Source organism: Rhinolophus sinicus, linkage group LG04, assembly GCF_036562045.2.
Source record: "Rhinolophus sinicus isolate RSC01 linkage group LG04, ASM3656204v1, whole genome shotgun sequence".
NCBI classification, from domain to species: domain Eukaryota; kingdom Metazoa; phylum Chordata; class Mammalia; order Chiroptera; family Rhinolophidae; genus Rhinolophus; species Rhinolophus sinicus.
In genome coordinates, this window is record NC_133754.1 from 93,184,925 (window position 1) to 93,199,686 (window position 14,762).

At 39.7% G+C, this 14,762-nt stretch overlaps 1 protein-coding gene across 4 annotated transcripts in view; it reads left to right on the plus strand.

Annotated features, from left to right (window-relative positions):
- DCLK1 (doublecortin like kinase 1) overlaps nt 1-14,762 on the plus strand; it is a 321,043-nt gene that overhangs the window by 284,344 nt on the left and 21,937 nt on the right. For all 4 annotated transcript variants that reach the window (XM_019736467.2, XM_019736468.2, XM_019736469.2 and 1 more), the window contains 4 exons: nt 1,077-1,210; nt 2,963-3,040; nt 3,415-3,511; nt 5,824-5,904. In XM_019736467.2, coding sequence (XP_019592026.1) covers nt 1,077-1,210; nt 2,963-3,040; nt 3,415-3,511; nt 5,824-5,904 — 390 coding nt within the window. The remainder of the gene's footprint in view (nt 1-1,076; nt 1,211-2,962; nt 3,041-3,414; nt 3,512-5,823; nt 5,905-14,762) is intronic.

Below are 14,762 nucleotides of genomic sequence, written 5' to 3' on the forward strand. Positions count from 1 at the left end.
GGAGGAGCATGGAGGCCTCAACTTACTGGAAGAGATATTCTGATGTACATGGCAAGTCACATGGAAGCCACCTTGAGGCATGTCCTGCTGACTGCCTCAACCTGGAATACTACCTTTTGCCTGTGGTTCTTTCCTTTATCTTATTGATTCCAATGAAGGGCATGGAATTAGAATTCTGAGTGGTCTTTAATCTTTCCTTTGAAAAATAGAAGTTGTTGGGGATACTTTTTAGAGCAGACCCATTTGGTTTGATCCTGGGCTAGAACTAAAGCAGAGTAAATACTTGCCTATGGTGACATGCATCCTTTTCTTGATTTGTTGGGTGAAAGACTGGAGACTTTTACTTCTTTAATAAGGAAACCTGGACAGAATGCTGACTCTGCACCTGATAAATCTTTCCAAATTGCCACAGGTGAAATGAAATGTTAATATCTCTTTCAATTATTTATTTTAAAAAATAAAGTATTTTAATATACATGTAGATATTTTTGTTCAGTTACTAAAGAACTGCATTTTTGAAGCTTCTTATGTAGTAAAATAAGAGGTAATCATTTTCAGAAATTGGAGATGCTTCACTAGAGACTTCCTATATTTCACTATATTATGCAAATGAGCTTTAATTGTAGAAACATCCAATACAGATAAGATAAACAACAGGGAAAAAAAAAATCTCCCATAATTCCACCACCCAGAGACAGACACACCACGTTCTCTCAGACATTTTTCTTTGTGTATATTTTTTCTTTAATAGACATTTTATGCAAAACAATCTGAAACCTGCTGTCCTCACTTCCAAACATAATTCATTTCAGTAAATACAAACCCACATCACCATTTTAACAGGTCATGGAGCATCCCATTGTATAAATGTACTGTAATTTATTTAACAGATTTCCATTTGCTGGCTGTTCACCAGTAATCTAAAGACAGATATCATTGTATGTATATCCTTGCATAATTGCCTGCTATTTTTATGATTAAATACATTAAATTTAAACCACAATGCCCCTCATTTCTTTGGGAAAGAGCTTCTGAGCTCATGGTTAAGGTGATTTCACTTTTCATTTTCACTTTAGGTGTATGAACACCAAGATGGCAGCAAATCACTGAAGCTGGGTGACTTTGGATTGGCCACCATTGTGGATGGCCCCCTGTACACCGTTTGTGGCACCCCAACATACGTGGCTCCAGAAATCATTGCAGAGACCGGGTAAGTGCTTTCTGTGTGTTTACTGAAGTGCTGTTTGCAAAAACTAGTCTGCTTCAAGAATAGGAGAAATAGGACTGCTCTGTCTGGTCCAGACAGAATTAGCTATCAGATTTCTTTCACTTTTTTTACTTTCAAGTGGGAGCCATTTTCTCTGTTTTTCCAATCAAGTTGCCAATTACTGCAATCTTGTTTAAGGCCTTTATTTGGCCTTTGTTAAAGGTAGAACAGCAGTTATTAACCTCAGAGTAAAAAATGTTCTGACTAGCAGAGAAACATACAGTGATGATAATTAACTCGCTTTTGGAGATAAAAGAAGCAGACACTGCTGTGTGCGGTGATCACATCTCCTGTGGTTATTTCTCTCAGCTGGCCTTGGTCTCCCGTCTTGGTTCCATTTTGGCCCTCTTGGCAATCCATTGATTATCTGCAGAGTGCAAACCTCCTTAGGCATCGGAGGGCCACTGGGAATTGACTGGTTTCTGTATGCAGCAGTATAAGATGAATGAAAATCTCTGGAATTGGGGAAGAAGGTGGATTGGCATAATACTAAGGACCTACTATGTGCCAGGCCCTAAGCTTCTTTACTCAATTCTTACTCTTCCAGTAGGTAGTATGATTTCCATTTGGCATATGAATAAATTCAGACTCTGATGACTGAATATCATGTAAGTTCATGACTAGATAGTAATGGGTCAGCATTTGAACTCAGGTCTGTGTGCGTAAAAGGCTCTTTCCACAAAGAGCCCTATTTCTTACCAAGAATCATAGGCAGAACTCTGAAGCACTATCCTTAAGCAGAAGGATTAGGGAAGGCTGGGCCAGCAAAGAGATACAATCCTACCTTTTCTTCCCATCAGCAGCACCAAACCAGGGTGCACCCACTGTGACCAGTTGGCGATAGTTTTTCTGCTTGTCCCGTAGACCAGAAAGGCAGAAATACAGAACAGATGACAAGGGAATCCCAATCGGGAAATCCCTAAGGTGAGGTGTGAGATAATGAGGGCTTTTCCACTCATCAAATCTGAGTGAAATGGGAGACCACATCTATAGCCGTGCCTGATCTCCCTCCGTGGGAGCTACTACTACAGGCATAGCTCAGTTTTCTACTGTGAGTCCTCTCACGCCTGCCAGAAGGGAGTGGTGTGGGATAGAAAGAGGATCTGGTGGAGCTGCTGAAAACTTTGATTGGAACCCAGCTCTGCCACTGACTAATTGTGTGATCTTGACCAAAATTATTTACCCCCTCTGAACTTCAGTTTTCTATAAATTAAGCAATAAGACTTATCTTCTAAAACTTACAGAGTTGTTGGGAAAACAAAATAAAGTAATATATGCCAGTGGAAAGTGGCATATTGTCCACTAAGTTGGAAAATGTCCTATATGTAATTATTATTTCTAAAATTAGGGACTTAGATAGCCTCAAGGCTCTATCCCTATCTTAAAATCAATATGTAATATAATGCTGAAACCCTTCATTTACTGATATTTGGATATGAGCCTAGCCATGCATTACTTTGGTAATTTTTGTTTATGTGCCTTACATAGTCTCTTTATTATTATTATTATTATTATTATTATTATTCTTTCCATGAACTCTGGCTGGTGGGTTTTAGTTTAGTATTTGTTGTGGGTTTTTTTTAAATTTTGTCTGGTTTGGGTTTTGGTTTAGAATAGAAGAGTCATCTATTTTGCCATACCCCACAGTTTGTACTGGCCTGACTTTGATAACTCTAACGTCACTTCCTTTTTCAGATATGGCCTCAAGGTGGACATCTGGGCAGCTGGTGTAATCACTTACATCCTGCTGTGTGGTTTCCCTCCGTTCCGTGGGTATGGCAGCAATCTTTTATTTAACACCAACAAAGCATTTCTCTATTCTCTGAGTGATCCATCTAGCCTTCTAACACAAAGCAGCCTGCAGCAGGAATAGACCATAATAAGAACTTAGAATGCCTGTTATTTTTCCCATGTTGTGCTTGCTAATTTACATGACTTCCATACATTTTCTTCATATAATTTAAAAGCTCATTCTTTCTTCATTTACCAAAACTATTCCATATAGACATTTTGAATTGCTTAAAAACACACACATTTTATACATTTATGGGGAAAGGAGGAACTCCAATGCATAAGAATTAAGTGATATACCCTGAGTTGACATTTTAGTTCTGTCTTTTCCTTATTGTTGTCATGCCTCTAAACAGAAGTGGTGATGACCAGGAGGTGCTTTTTGATCAGATTTTGATGGGGCAAGTGGATTTTCCTTCTCCATACTGGGATAATGTTTCTGATTCTGCAAAGGTAGGTTTCTAGTGCCTTCCTTTTCCTTAGGGCCTGTGTGTCTTAATGGAATTATTGATTTTGACTCGTGACTCATGTGCAAAGAGACTAATGGTATTTTAAATATGATTTCTGTACATATTTTAGTTGTATTAGTAATTGCTAGGTTTTTCTAAGGGTTCACAGTCATCGAGTCATCTGTTAGTATCCATCCCAACTTAGCAAGTACCTCTGCTTCCCTGGCTTCCCCTATCCCTATTGTCACTCCATTTATGTTGTTATGGCCTCTTGCCATGTCCTACCCACACCAGGCTTTAGCCCACCTTAGGTTTCTGTGTAGCTTGTTGCTTGGTCTCTTTCAGGTCTTAATTTCATCTTCTCAGTGAAGCTTTCCCAGACCACCCTGTTTCCTATCACAGCTCTTAAACCCTACCTGGCTCATCTTGTCTTCTTTGTCTGTTTTATTTTTCTCTATAGTACTTACACCCTTATGTCCATCTGGTATACCATCTAACTACCTTTCTATATCTGCCCACCTATCTAGATAAATAGATACAGATAGGTGTATATGTTTTATTTATGTAGCTTATTTTCTGACATTCCGCACTAGAATGCAAATTCCATCAAGACAGGATTTTTGTTTATTTTGTTCATTTGCTGTATTGTAGAAGCAAATACAAAACTGGTGCTCAATATATACTGAATGAATAAACAAATGAATGAATGAATGAAGCAATTAGTTAATTAATCAAAATGGAGGAAGCTCAACATGTGTTGGTATGATCAAGAAAGACATCATAGGGAAACTATGATTTAACTTGGACTTTGAAAGACAACCAGCATTTAGAAGAAGAGGGGAACAAGGCATATGGTTTTGTCCCATTAAACTAAAAGATCAACCTCTAAGAAAACTATAAAAATCTTACTCTAATACACAGTAGTAGACCTTGAGATTAAAAAAGAGATGAAGAAAACATTTTAATTGATCCCTTAAATTTACGTCTCTAAGCATTGACTTAAATTTGGGAAAACTGGTGATGAGAAATAATTTTCTTTTAACTATTCAATGTATATAACTTTCCTTTCACTGTGTCCTGAGGATAAGTTCAATTTAAAATCTGACTCCTTAGCCTGGCCACTTTTCGTAGGAAATGATGCATATTGGCCCTAAGTCTCTCAACTGTCCAGGAATCTACCTCTAGACCTAGGAAAATGTGGGGAATTAAGAGAAGTGTTAGATGAAAGACACAAAGGTGAAAGGAGATGGGATGACATAGCTGCAGAGGTGGGTGTGAAGGTGATTTCACCTGTGCACAGGCTCTTCAGGAACCTGTCCACCTTTCTCCATCACATACCATCACTCCATAAACATGAGAGCTGGAAGTCACTGACAGACAGGACCATCTCCTACACCCCTGTGGCACCTGGCAAAGAACATCACACACGGGTAGTTGCTTTAATAAGTCTTGGCCCATGTAAGAAAGTGAAGGCACATCTCTACTTCAGTGGAAATAAATCATCCCCATCAGAGAGTGGTATTCAGCCTCTGAATGTAAGTAACCAAAAACCACATATCTAATCATTTTGTTACATGGGAACTTATAATCCAAACTGGACAAATGTATGGCAAATTCATCATTAAAACCCAAGCTGTACTTTCCTGGTCCAAATCAATTTGAGCTTATGGGAAAGTTTTATTAATTTCAAAACCATTAAAGCACCTTTTAATATTTCTAGTTTATTTGTACTGATCAATCTGGAAAATTTTGAAGCAATTTTAACAGATTTCCTTAGAAGTCTTGGACTACTAAAGGATAGTTTCTATTTTGCTAAGTAGATGTTGGCAATTCTATATGTCTTTCTTATTCCCTTCTTTCAAACTTAAATATTCCATCTTGCAGTTAGGAGGAGAAAAAAAACACATTTTTCCTTTCAGCTGCCAAAGTGAAAATTTAGTTAAAATGTTTTTTAAATGTGATTTTTATATTAAATTAATTTACAAATCTATCTTTAAAGTGAAAAATTCTAGACGAAGAAAGGAATTTTAATTCTTTAACCTGCGTATTTATTTCTTTTTTACTAAAAAAATATTTTTATGAAATTGATTTTAACATTAATTTATTTTTTTCTATTAACTACAAGCTATGTATTTATAATTCCAAATATCTACCTTTCCTTTAACTTGTAAAGATGCTAAGTAGCTGTGGGTAAGTTGAGTTGATATATTTAAGATTTAGAGCTTTTCCAAACTAAGACAGAACTTCTATATTTGAAAACTGCCAGATTTTGACCTTGAAAGTCAGACAAATGGAGTTGAATGTCCCCTTTTGCAGGAACTCATCACCATGATGCTGTTGGTGGACGTTAATGAGCGATTTTCAGCCGTGCAGGTCCTTGAGCATCCCTGGGTGAATGTAAGTGACTTCTTCCTTTCCCTGTATTTATTCCTAACGTTCCTTTGTAAAATTGCAGATTTCCTAATCATGTTGTCTCCTTTTAAAATTGTTCTGTGTTTGTTCCTCCCATACAAACGTGGCAGAACAGTTATGCAAGCCCAGGCCTGTTCCACCAGGGCCACGACGTGTCCGTGCTGATGTGTATTCTCACGGTCCGTTGCACAAAGCATTTCATCTAATTCAGATGGAACAGACTTCTACCAGGGAGGTGACATGGTTGGTACCCACCTTCCTGAAACCTACATTCTGTCGTCCAGAGTAGGGCTGAATACACCAATCAGATAGAGCGGATTTTCTGAGTTTGTACCACTTTTGCATCATTTCTGTCTGAAATACAAGCCCTCCAAAGGTCTCTGCATAAGCCTTGGAAGCCTCTCATGCAGCACTTCTCAAACTTGCATGTGATCACCGATCACCTGGGGATCTCGTTAAAAATGCAGATTCTAATGTAGTAGATGAGAGGCTTTGAATTTATAAAAGCTCCCAGATGCCACTGCCTTTATGTGAGTGCAAGGATTCAATGGTATTTGGCTATGAAAGAATTCTTCAGAGCAGAGCAGTTATTTGTTGACCCTATGACTGTTGGTAAGATTTCTTTTGACTACTACTAATAATAATTACTACTTGTAGTGTGCCTACCTTAGAGTCTGCCCAGAAGTATTTTAAGCACCTCACGTATGTGACGTGATTATGTTCTTCCCGGCCGCTGTATAACTGAGGTGGAACGCCGACTGACATGTGCGGGCACTCCATAACTGGGTCTAATGGTTCTTGCTGCCAGCATAGAAGTCTTATAGATTTGGGTATAGAGAGGGACACGGACATAGACAGGAACCAGTACAAAATTGATATGAATTTTGCCAGCCTCCTTACTGCTTTGAATGGTGTGACTATCCATCAAAGGCAACAAAATGTTTCACATCTCTGAATTATCACCTTGGCAATTAGCCAAGTAATTTTTTCCAAAATAACAAATTATTAAGGATAAGGTATGATTGAAAGCACAGGGTTGAGACAGACTACATCTGCGGTGACAAAGCTTGGGCTCTTGTTCATGGTCTGCCTCTTGATGGCCATGGGCCTGGGTTCCGGCACTTTCACATCTGAACACGATTCCTTACACCCCGCTGGGAGGTTATGCGTATATGACAGGAGAATGTATGTGAATGTGAGCATGTATAGATACACAGCTAAGGTTTGTTTTAAATATTTTCATATGGCAGAGCTTCTCAGTTGGTGTACAAATATATAAAGATATTAGTCCTCTCTGTCCTTGGCCTAGTCAAGCAGGACAGCCAGAGTCTGAGAGGTCACCTCCAGCCTCACAACATTTGCCTTTACCCCAGATGCTAAACAAAGTAGGGAAGGTCAGGAAGCACCTCCTGTTAGCTTAGTAATAAACTTTCAAGTTATGCAGGGTGGGTATTATCGTATCCACCTTATAGTTGAAGAGACTGAGGTTATGGTGGGTGACTTGTCCGAGATAGCTAAGTTTGTAACTGAGCCAAAATTTGCAGCCAGGTATCCACACTCCAAGCCCATTTGCTTTAAAGTCCTATGCACCTACTCTACCCCCCCTTTTTTTGAAGATGAAAGCACTGTGAATATTGCAAAAAGAAAAATGCATATGTACATCGTCATCATTACAATGATTGTTCATACAAGTTAGCAACCTTTCCAAAGTAACTTACCTAGGTCATGCATGGCACCCTTCCCTTATATGTGCAGGGTGGAAGAGGCACAAACAGGCTTTCTCAGTGGTAGTAGTAGGTCCTGTGATCGACACGCTACTTAAAAACCCGTGGTCCACAAATTGTCAAATTTCATGTCAGCCCTGGAAAGACTGAAAGTGTGACTACACAGAATAAACCAGGAAATCTGAATTTGAAATGTGGCCTTTGCAGGCTCATAGAGAGCCATAGAAGAAAGAGAGTCATAGATTCATTTTAGGTTTTTAAATACATTTTCATCATGGCACCACTGCCTGCCAGGCCCGCCCTTCAGGAGCTCTGTCTGATACAACCGGATAGTCACGTGGCAGTGGGGGAAGGGCTACCCCCATCAGCCTTTTTGGGGAGGGTGACACGGAAGGCTTTCAGGCAGAGGAGAACCCAGAGCTCCATCCTGGAAGCAGCTGGGAAACTGTCCAGCAGAGTTAGCTCCAGCAGGATGTGGATATATGTTACAAGATAGCTACGTGACTGTGAACAAATTTGTCTATATATGCAAGGGGGCTAAAATGCTATTGAAAACACAGAATCCCTTGCCCTGGTTCCAAACCAAATGACCTTATATCAATATATCCCAACTCAGTGGGTTAAACAAATAAAATTAAGACTTTGGCTGTTCCTAGGTTGCTCGCATTCCTAGGGCAGCATATACATGTCTCAGCAGAAACTTCTGCCTTCTCAACCTGCTTTGTGCACATTTTACACATGGTCCTACTTTGCTGACAATTAGGATCCAGAGCTCCCTCTGGAACTGGGACTTCTGCTGTCATTTCAGTTTTCCCTCTCACATTTCCTAACAACATTTACTAAATGCAAGGGTAACGTTTAAGGAGCTATCTAAAAGATTTACAACTGAAAAATACCCTTTGTGTAATTCTAACACACCTTACCATCTAACAGAAAAACATATATTGATTTTAGCAAGAAAACTTTTAAAAACTTGATGTGTAAAGTGATTGCTTAACTTTTGAATAACTTATATTTATGTAGTAACTAAATAAAAAACTGATTATTTTCTTTGTCTCGAAATAATAAATGAAAAAATATGTATATAAGCTTTCACAACCAGCATTTGTATTTGTTGAGGTCTCCGAGTGCAATAAATGAACAAGCAATCAAAATAAATAAATTATGAATTTTAAAGGAAGTCCATTTAATAAGACATTTCGCATTTGATGATCAAATTATATCTGATCCACCACAGAGCGGGAGGGAGTAAGAATAATTATATGAGTCCTAAGGAAGTTGTCAGAAAGCTCCTCCTGTGCTCTCATTTATCCTCATTTTCTCTGTTGCTTACATGATGACCTTTTCACCTGGCGCTCGTCATAAAAGTGTAGAGCACGAGGGCAATATAAGTGAAAACTCTAGTCAGCAAAAGTCACTTGTTTTAACCATACCTCAGGAGCTTCCTCTAGGCTCACTTTTATTTTTAATGCACTCTGGATGCCAATCCCACCATGCTCTGTAGTGACCTGAACCTCTGCTCTGTTAGTGGAAGCGTCATGAGCGTGGCCTCTCATTGGATGGTTCTAGCAAGCCAGCTGGACAAAGGCAACATCAGTGTGTAAGCCAAGTGTCCAGGGGAGGAATGTACACTCCGGAAGGGGCACCAGCTCACCTGCTTGTGTCACTTTGGGATGGTCACTATTTTCAGCCTGTGACAAGGAGATAACAGAATCAACCTCTCATGTGATCATGTGGATGGAGATAGGATTGTATTTTTTTAAACAGCTTGAGAGGACCGTCTTAAGCATTAGTACTCTGTAGGTACCTGATAAATATTTGAGTCTGAGAGAGGCAACAAATCTATCATCCATTGCTATGTGCTGGTGTGATGCAAATTGTGATCAGTGTTGGCATATGAGAAGCTCGATTGCAGAGGAAAATCCCCTCCAGAAAAAAATGATCCTGTTTATATGCTCCAAGCTCCATGTAGATAATGTACATTATCAGCTCTGTTGTGTTCTCAACTATCACAGCTCTTTCCTTTAATGTAATCAAAATACCAACAGGAATTGTCCTAGCTAAGTTTATCTACCTTATTACTCATCCAGTGGGGAACCATATGATTTAGGCACATATAATATGAGAATGAAACAGGCAATAAAATATCTTGATCATTCCAGTGATTGAGGAGAAAGTTGATTCATAATTAGGATTAAATTATTACCATTTTAATATTTCAAATGTATTGCTATTTTTGCAGTTTTATTTTCAAAGTGTTGGCCTACCTTATCCCATGTTATTTTCTGATATTCCAGGATGAAGGTCCATCTCAATGCATTAACTCCATGAATCTCGCTTTTAACTCCAATTATTTTCCTAGTTTTACTAATGAGGAAACTGAGGCTCAAAGAAGTCTCTAGCATGAAGCTCAGTGGAGGCTCTAGCACAAGGTCTGATGCCTGGGTTTTTTTGCCCCTAGAGATTCTGATCTTACTTGTCTGTACCTTACTTGTCTGTACTGGGATCTGGGCATTGGGAATTTTAAAAGCTCCCAGGTGTTCATAATTTGAGCCAAAGATTGAAAACCTCTGTCCTAGTGGGAAGGACTGGTTTCAAGAAGTCAAGTGTAGTTATTTAGCCGATTCAAGACTTCCTCAAGACGTCCTAGCCTTTCAGTTTTAATTTGCCTCCTTTATCTCACCTACCTACTCTTTTGAAAAGATACTACTAAGCTAAAATATTCAAAACGAATGAAGAACAAGAAGAAGAAGAAAAAAAAAACAAGAGCCTGGATAATCTACCAAGCTTTTCCATGCTAATAAAAATCAGCACTACCCACACAAAAATATATAAACATTCATATCATGGTGCTGGCAGAATTTGTTACAAAGTAAGAGAACCCCAATGATACCATAATAATAAATAAACCACTTACCTGTATTCATAAATTGTGAATGATGACTTGGAGTTCCACTCTCCCTTTGGGCAGCTTATCTTCTCCTTTCTCCAAGGCAAATCTTAATTTACTTCACATTTTCACGCCAAGTGCTGTGTGAATTGTAGATATAGAGGATGCATAGGGCCAATCCGAAGGGAGTCAGAAGTCCTGGGGTGCAGTACAGCTGGGGATGGTTAGCACTAGTCAAGGGGCCGCACACGGGGATGTGAAATGCAACTGCTATTGAAGAGTACTCTAATGCGCTTGGGATTGTTTAAAACTAAATTGGAAGATTCTGGTGGTAAAGTACTCAAGACTGCCATGTTTCTCATAAATTTACAGATATTAATAATAGAGTCTGGCAATGAATAGCCTGAAAACCAGATCCATGATCCAAAAACAAAACTCCATGAGGGAGGAGGATTTTTTGAAGCATGACCTCTGGAATGGTCTCCCTGAGGAAAGAGGGGAACTTACTCCACTGAGTGACATCACGTCCAAGCCCCCACATCCCTCCCCACACCTCCTCCCCAACATCCGCTGGAGAAATGGAGACCAGGAGGCTAGGTCTCTTACAGACAGCTGTGAGAGTTCATTTTCCATTTTGTAAACTAATTTTGTTCTTGTCAGTTGCAATGCTCTGCCAAGTGGTGGATGGGAATTTCTAAATCAAAAACCACTAACCTCAAACCACAACCAGCCTGTGTCAAACCAGAAACTACTCCCAGAAACTACATACCAGAACGTATGGTAATAATACTATGACTATTTGTAACATACTTCCAGGTTTGTCACGTTTAGAAAATTCATAGCACATTTTTGGCACATAATCTATTCAAAATAATGGCGATAAAGATGTATATGTAAAAATGTATGTTTTTAATGGCCCTATTTATTTTATTGATGCAAGACAGTAAATTAGCTAAATCTCCATCATCAATCTGTATGCCTCAGGTACAGATTAGGTCTCTGCAAAACCAGCTGTTTATGTCTTTTAATCCAATTATGCTCAAAGCCTTCAAAATTGATATAGAAACTCTGCAGACTTTTTAGAAGCTGTGGTGAGTGTGTGTGTGTGTGTGTGTGTGTGTGTGTGTGTGTGTATGTGTGTATTTTACCTTCTCTCTGAGACACCATATTTCATTGGAAACAAATCCTGAAAGGTTTTAAGATTTATGAAGTCAAAAACATCTCTGACAACTTGTGAGGGTTGTTTCTCTACTTTCATTGCTTCAACACGAACTAATAGCCCAAGGGAAGCTGAAACCTCACTAGAATTTAAAGCTGGAGGCCTGAGCCTTGGGGCCCCAACATCTAAAAGAGTTGCTAGGAGTCTGACAGGAGATTAGGCCCAGGACAGGCCTGGGAAATGATAACAGAGTCCATTGTGAGAGTGGTGAGAAAACAAACTCTTAGTTCAAGAACTGGCAGGGGGAAAACTCAGGTAAAGGGAACTTTCTGGCAAAGACGGTGATGTTGGAGAAGTGAGAAGGAGGCAAGGTTGAGCAGCTAGAGGTACATCTCCCTCAGTAAGTCAAACAGGGGCTGCTCCAGTGGAATCCCTGCTGTTTGTTTTCTCTATATCTGCACCCAGGCTGTTCAGCATAGCCTGTGCCAATCACAGGGCCACACTATAACCCAGTGTCACTTCCTGTCATCCCATGTCAGCCAGGACTTCTAGCACCACCTGTTCCCCGGAGGGTTCGAGAGCCCCGACCCTACTGGGTCATGTTGCCACATCTCAGATTAGTGGATACCCAGTCTCTCCTTGACATACTCATAGATCTTTCTTAGCTACATTGCCCTGGGTCTCCTGAAGTGCTCATTCTCTCTCTTACTGAGCTCCATCCAAATGCTTCCCAAGCTCCATTCAGGCCTGTCCGAATAGTCTGTGTTTTTCAGCCCCTAATTCAATCCTCCTCCTTCCTCACTATTGTGTCACTTTCATCAAGGAAGGCAGCCTCCCTGAGTCCCTCCACTTAGGGAGCCCTTTTGTCGCTGATCAATGCCCTTGGCCGATGCAGTGTGGTGTGGTGTGGTGGGAAGCCCGGTATGGCCCTGACTCACCCACACTCTAGCTGTGTGACATTGAGCAAATTGTTTGACCTTGCTGAGCTTCAGTTTGCTCAGCTTCAAAATGAGACGAATAAGGCATATTGTAGAGGGTAACCTGAGGATTGGGGAGATCATGTATGTAAATCGTTAGCATAGGGCCCCGTAATTGTTAACACTTGTGTCACCTCCCTCTCCCTGCCTTTCTCTTTTAATTTCCTTAGATCTGTTTCTTTGTAACAAACTCTATTAAGAAATGACTGGAGTACATCTGCAATCTTGAGGGTGGGACCCAGTGGGGCACCACTGTGGCAGGTTGCCCCCTTTCCTTCAGGCAGAACCCCAAACCGTGCCAGACATATGATACTGGTACTTGTAAAACTTTCAGTAAAGGCACATAATTTCATCCCTTGTCAAATATTTAAATACTCCCAAAATTCTGGCTGAGATTCCAAGGACCTGTTCTTCCATCCACCATTTTTTTTTTAAGTTTTTTACATACACCACTGAATTCACCCTTGTGTTTCAAACTCTGGACTGCAGCGTCCTAATTCTTTGTTATTATCGCCCAACTTCTATTCCACGGGTAGAGTCGAGAACTGGGTAGTATACAAGTACTACAAAAATGTCTGAGTAAAGGGCGGTAGTCCTCCACGCATGCCACACTTACACCCCTCTTCCTGGAAAGCATTGCTTTATTCCTAATCGAGACTAAGGCTTCAATCTTCGGATCTTTTTGGTATTCGTTGGTGGCCAGTCTTTTCCTCTTCTCTCAGCTTTCTCTGTTATTACTCTCCCACATAAATTCTTAATCAGAGATAAGCTGGTTGACTCACTCTTTGGCAAACATGCCTTCTGGCTTCCTACTCACACATCTGTACATGTAACCTCACCTTCACTCCTCCTCCCATCAATACGCTCCCCATCATTAAGGCCCAGATTGAACCCCATATTCCTCACGAAGCCTGTGCTGACTGTTCACATCAGAAAATGTGTCCCCTCTCCTCTGAACTCCTTCCATGTTCCTAGCTGAGCCATGAGCCGTCTGACCGTTCTTTCATCTTGTTGACCTGTTGTGTTATTTGACAAGGTATGTGCATACTTTGTCTACCAATTAACCCACTGGTCCTGGTGGGCACAGATCATTTCTTCCCCACCCCCTGGCATGCCTAACATAGCCCTAGACGTAGCAGATACTTTATATGTCCCTGTTTTTGTTCCTTCCTCAAGTATCATTCCACAGTTACCCCAATTGACCTTAACTTTATTTCTGACTCTTTCCACAATACAGAAATTTTTAAAAAAATTTTGAATTTACTCTGTATCATTCCTCCAGATTTGGTTTCCTTCCTCCAGATTTTGTTTCAGATGTGACTTAATAAGCATAATAATTGTTCCTTTTTCTAGCCATTAATAAATCAGTCTAAGAATATTATAAATTGGTTATCCAGTCTGTAGAGCATTGAACCAAGTACTTATGTTAAAGGTTGCATAAAACGTGGAAGATATGGTACAAAAAATCAGGAGTTTATATATATATATATATATATACACACACACACACACACACACACACACATATATATGTTATATACACACAAAATCACCTAACACCAAAAAGAATATAAATAGTGCAAATATGTGTAATAAAAAAGCATTAGAACTTTCCAGAAGAACCATTAAAATGGATTGTGTTAATAGAGGAACAGTGTTTTGGAACAGGTGATTTGGACCCAAGTTTCGAAGAAAAAGAGGGATGACAGCATGTAAAAGAGCAAAGCCCACACCTATTTTTGCTTGCCCTCATTTCCCCTCCACTTACTATACTGCCTGGTCCACTGCAGACATGCAGTTAATATTGACTGAATAAATGAACAGTCAAATGCTGAAAGGAGTAAAGCCCATGTGGAGAGTCTAGGTTATGCAAAAGAACAAGCATGTCATGCTTGGGAAGCAGCAAATTTATTTTCCTGGGTGGAGCCAAGAAATTACATGCAAAATGATGGAGAGGAAGGAAAGAAGGAAAATGATGAATGACATTGAAGTCTTGCCAGGAATTTTGGTTTTAACAGATAGTAACAGACACTTTATTATCCATTCATTCATTTATTCCACAAATATTTATGAAGCATCTACTATGTGCCAAA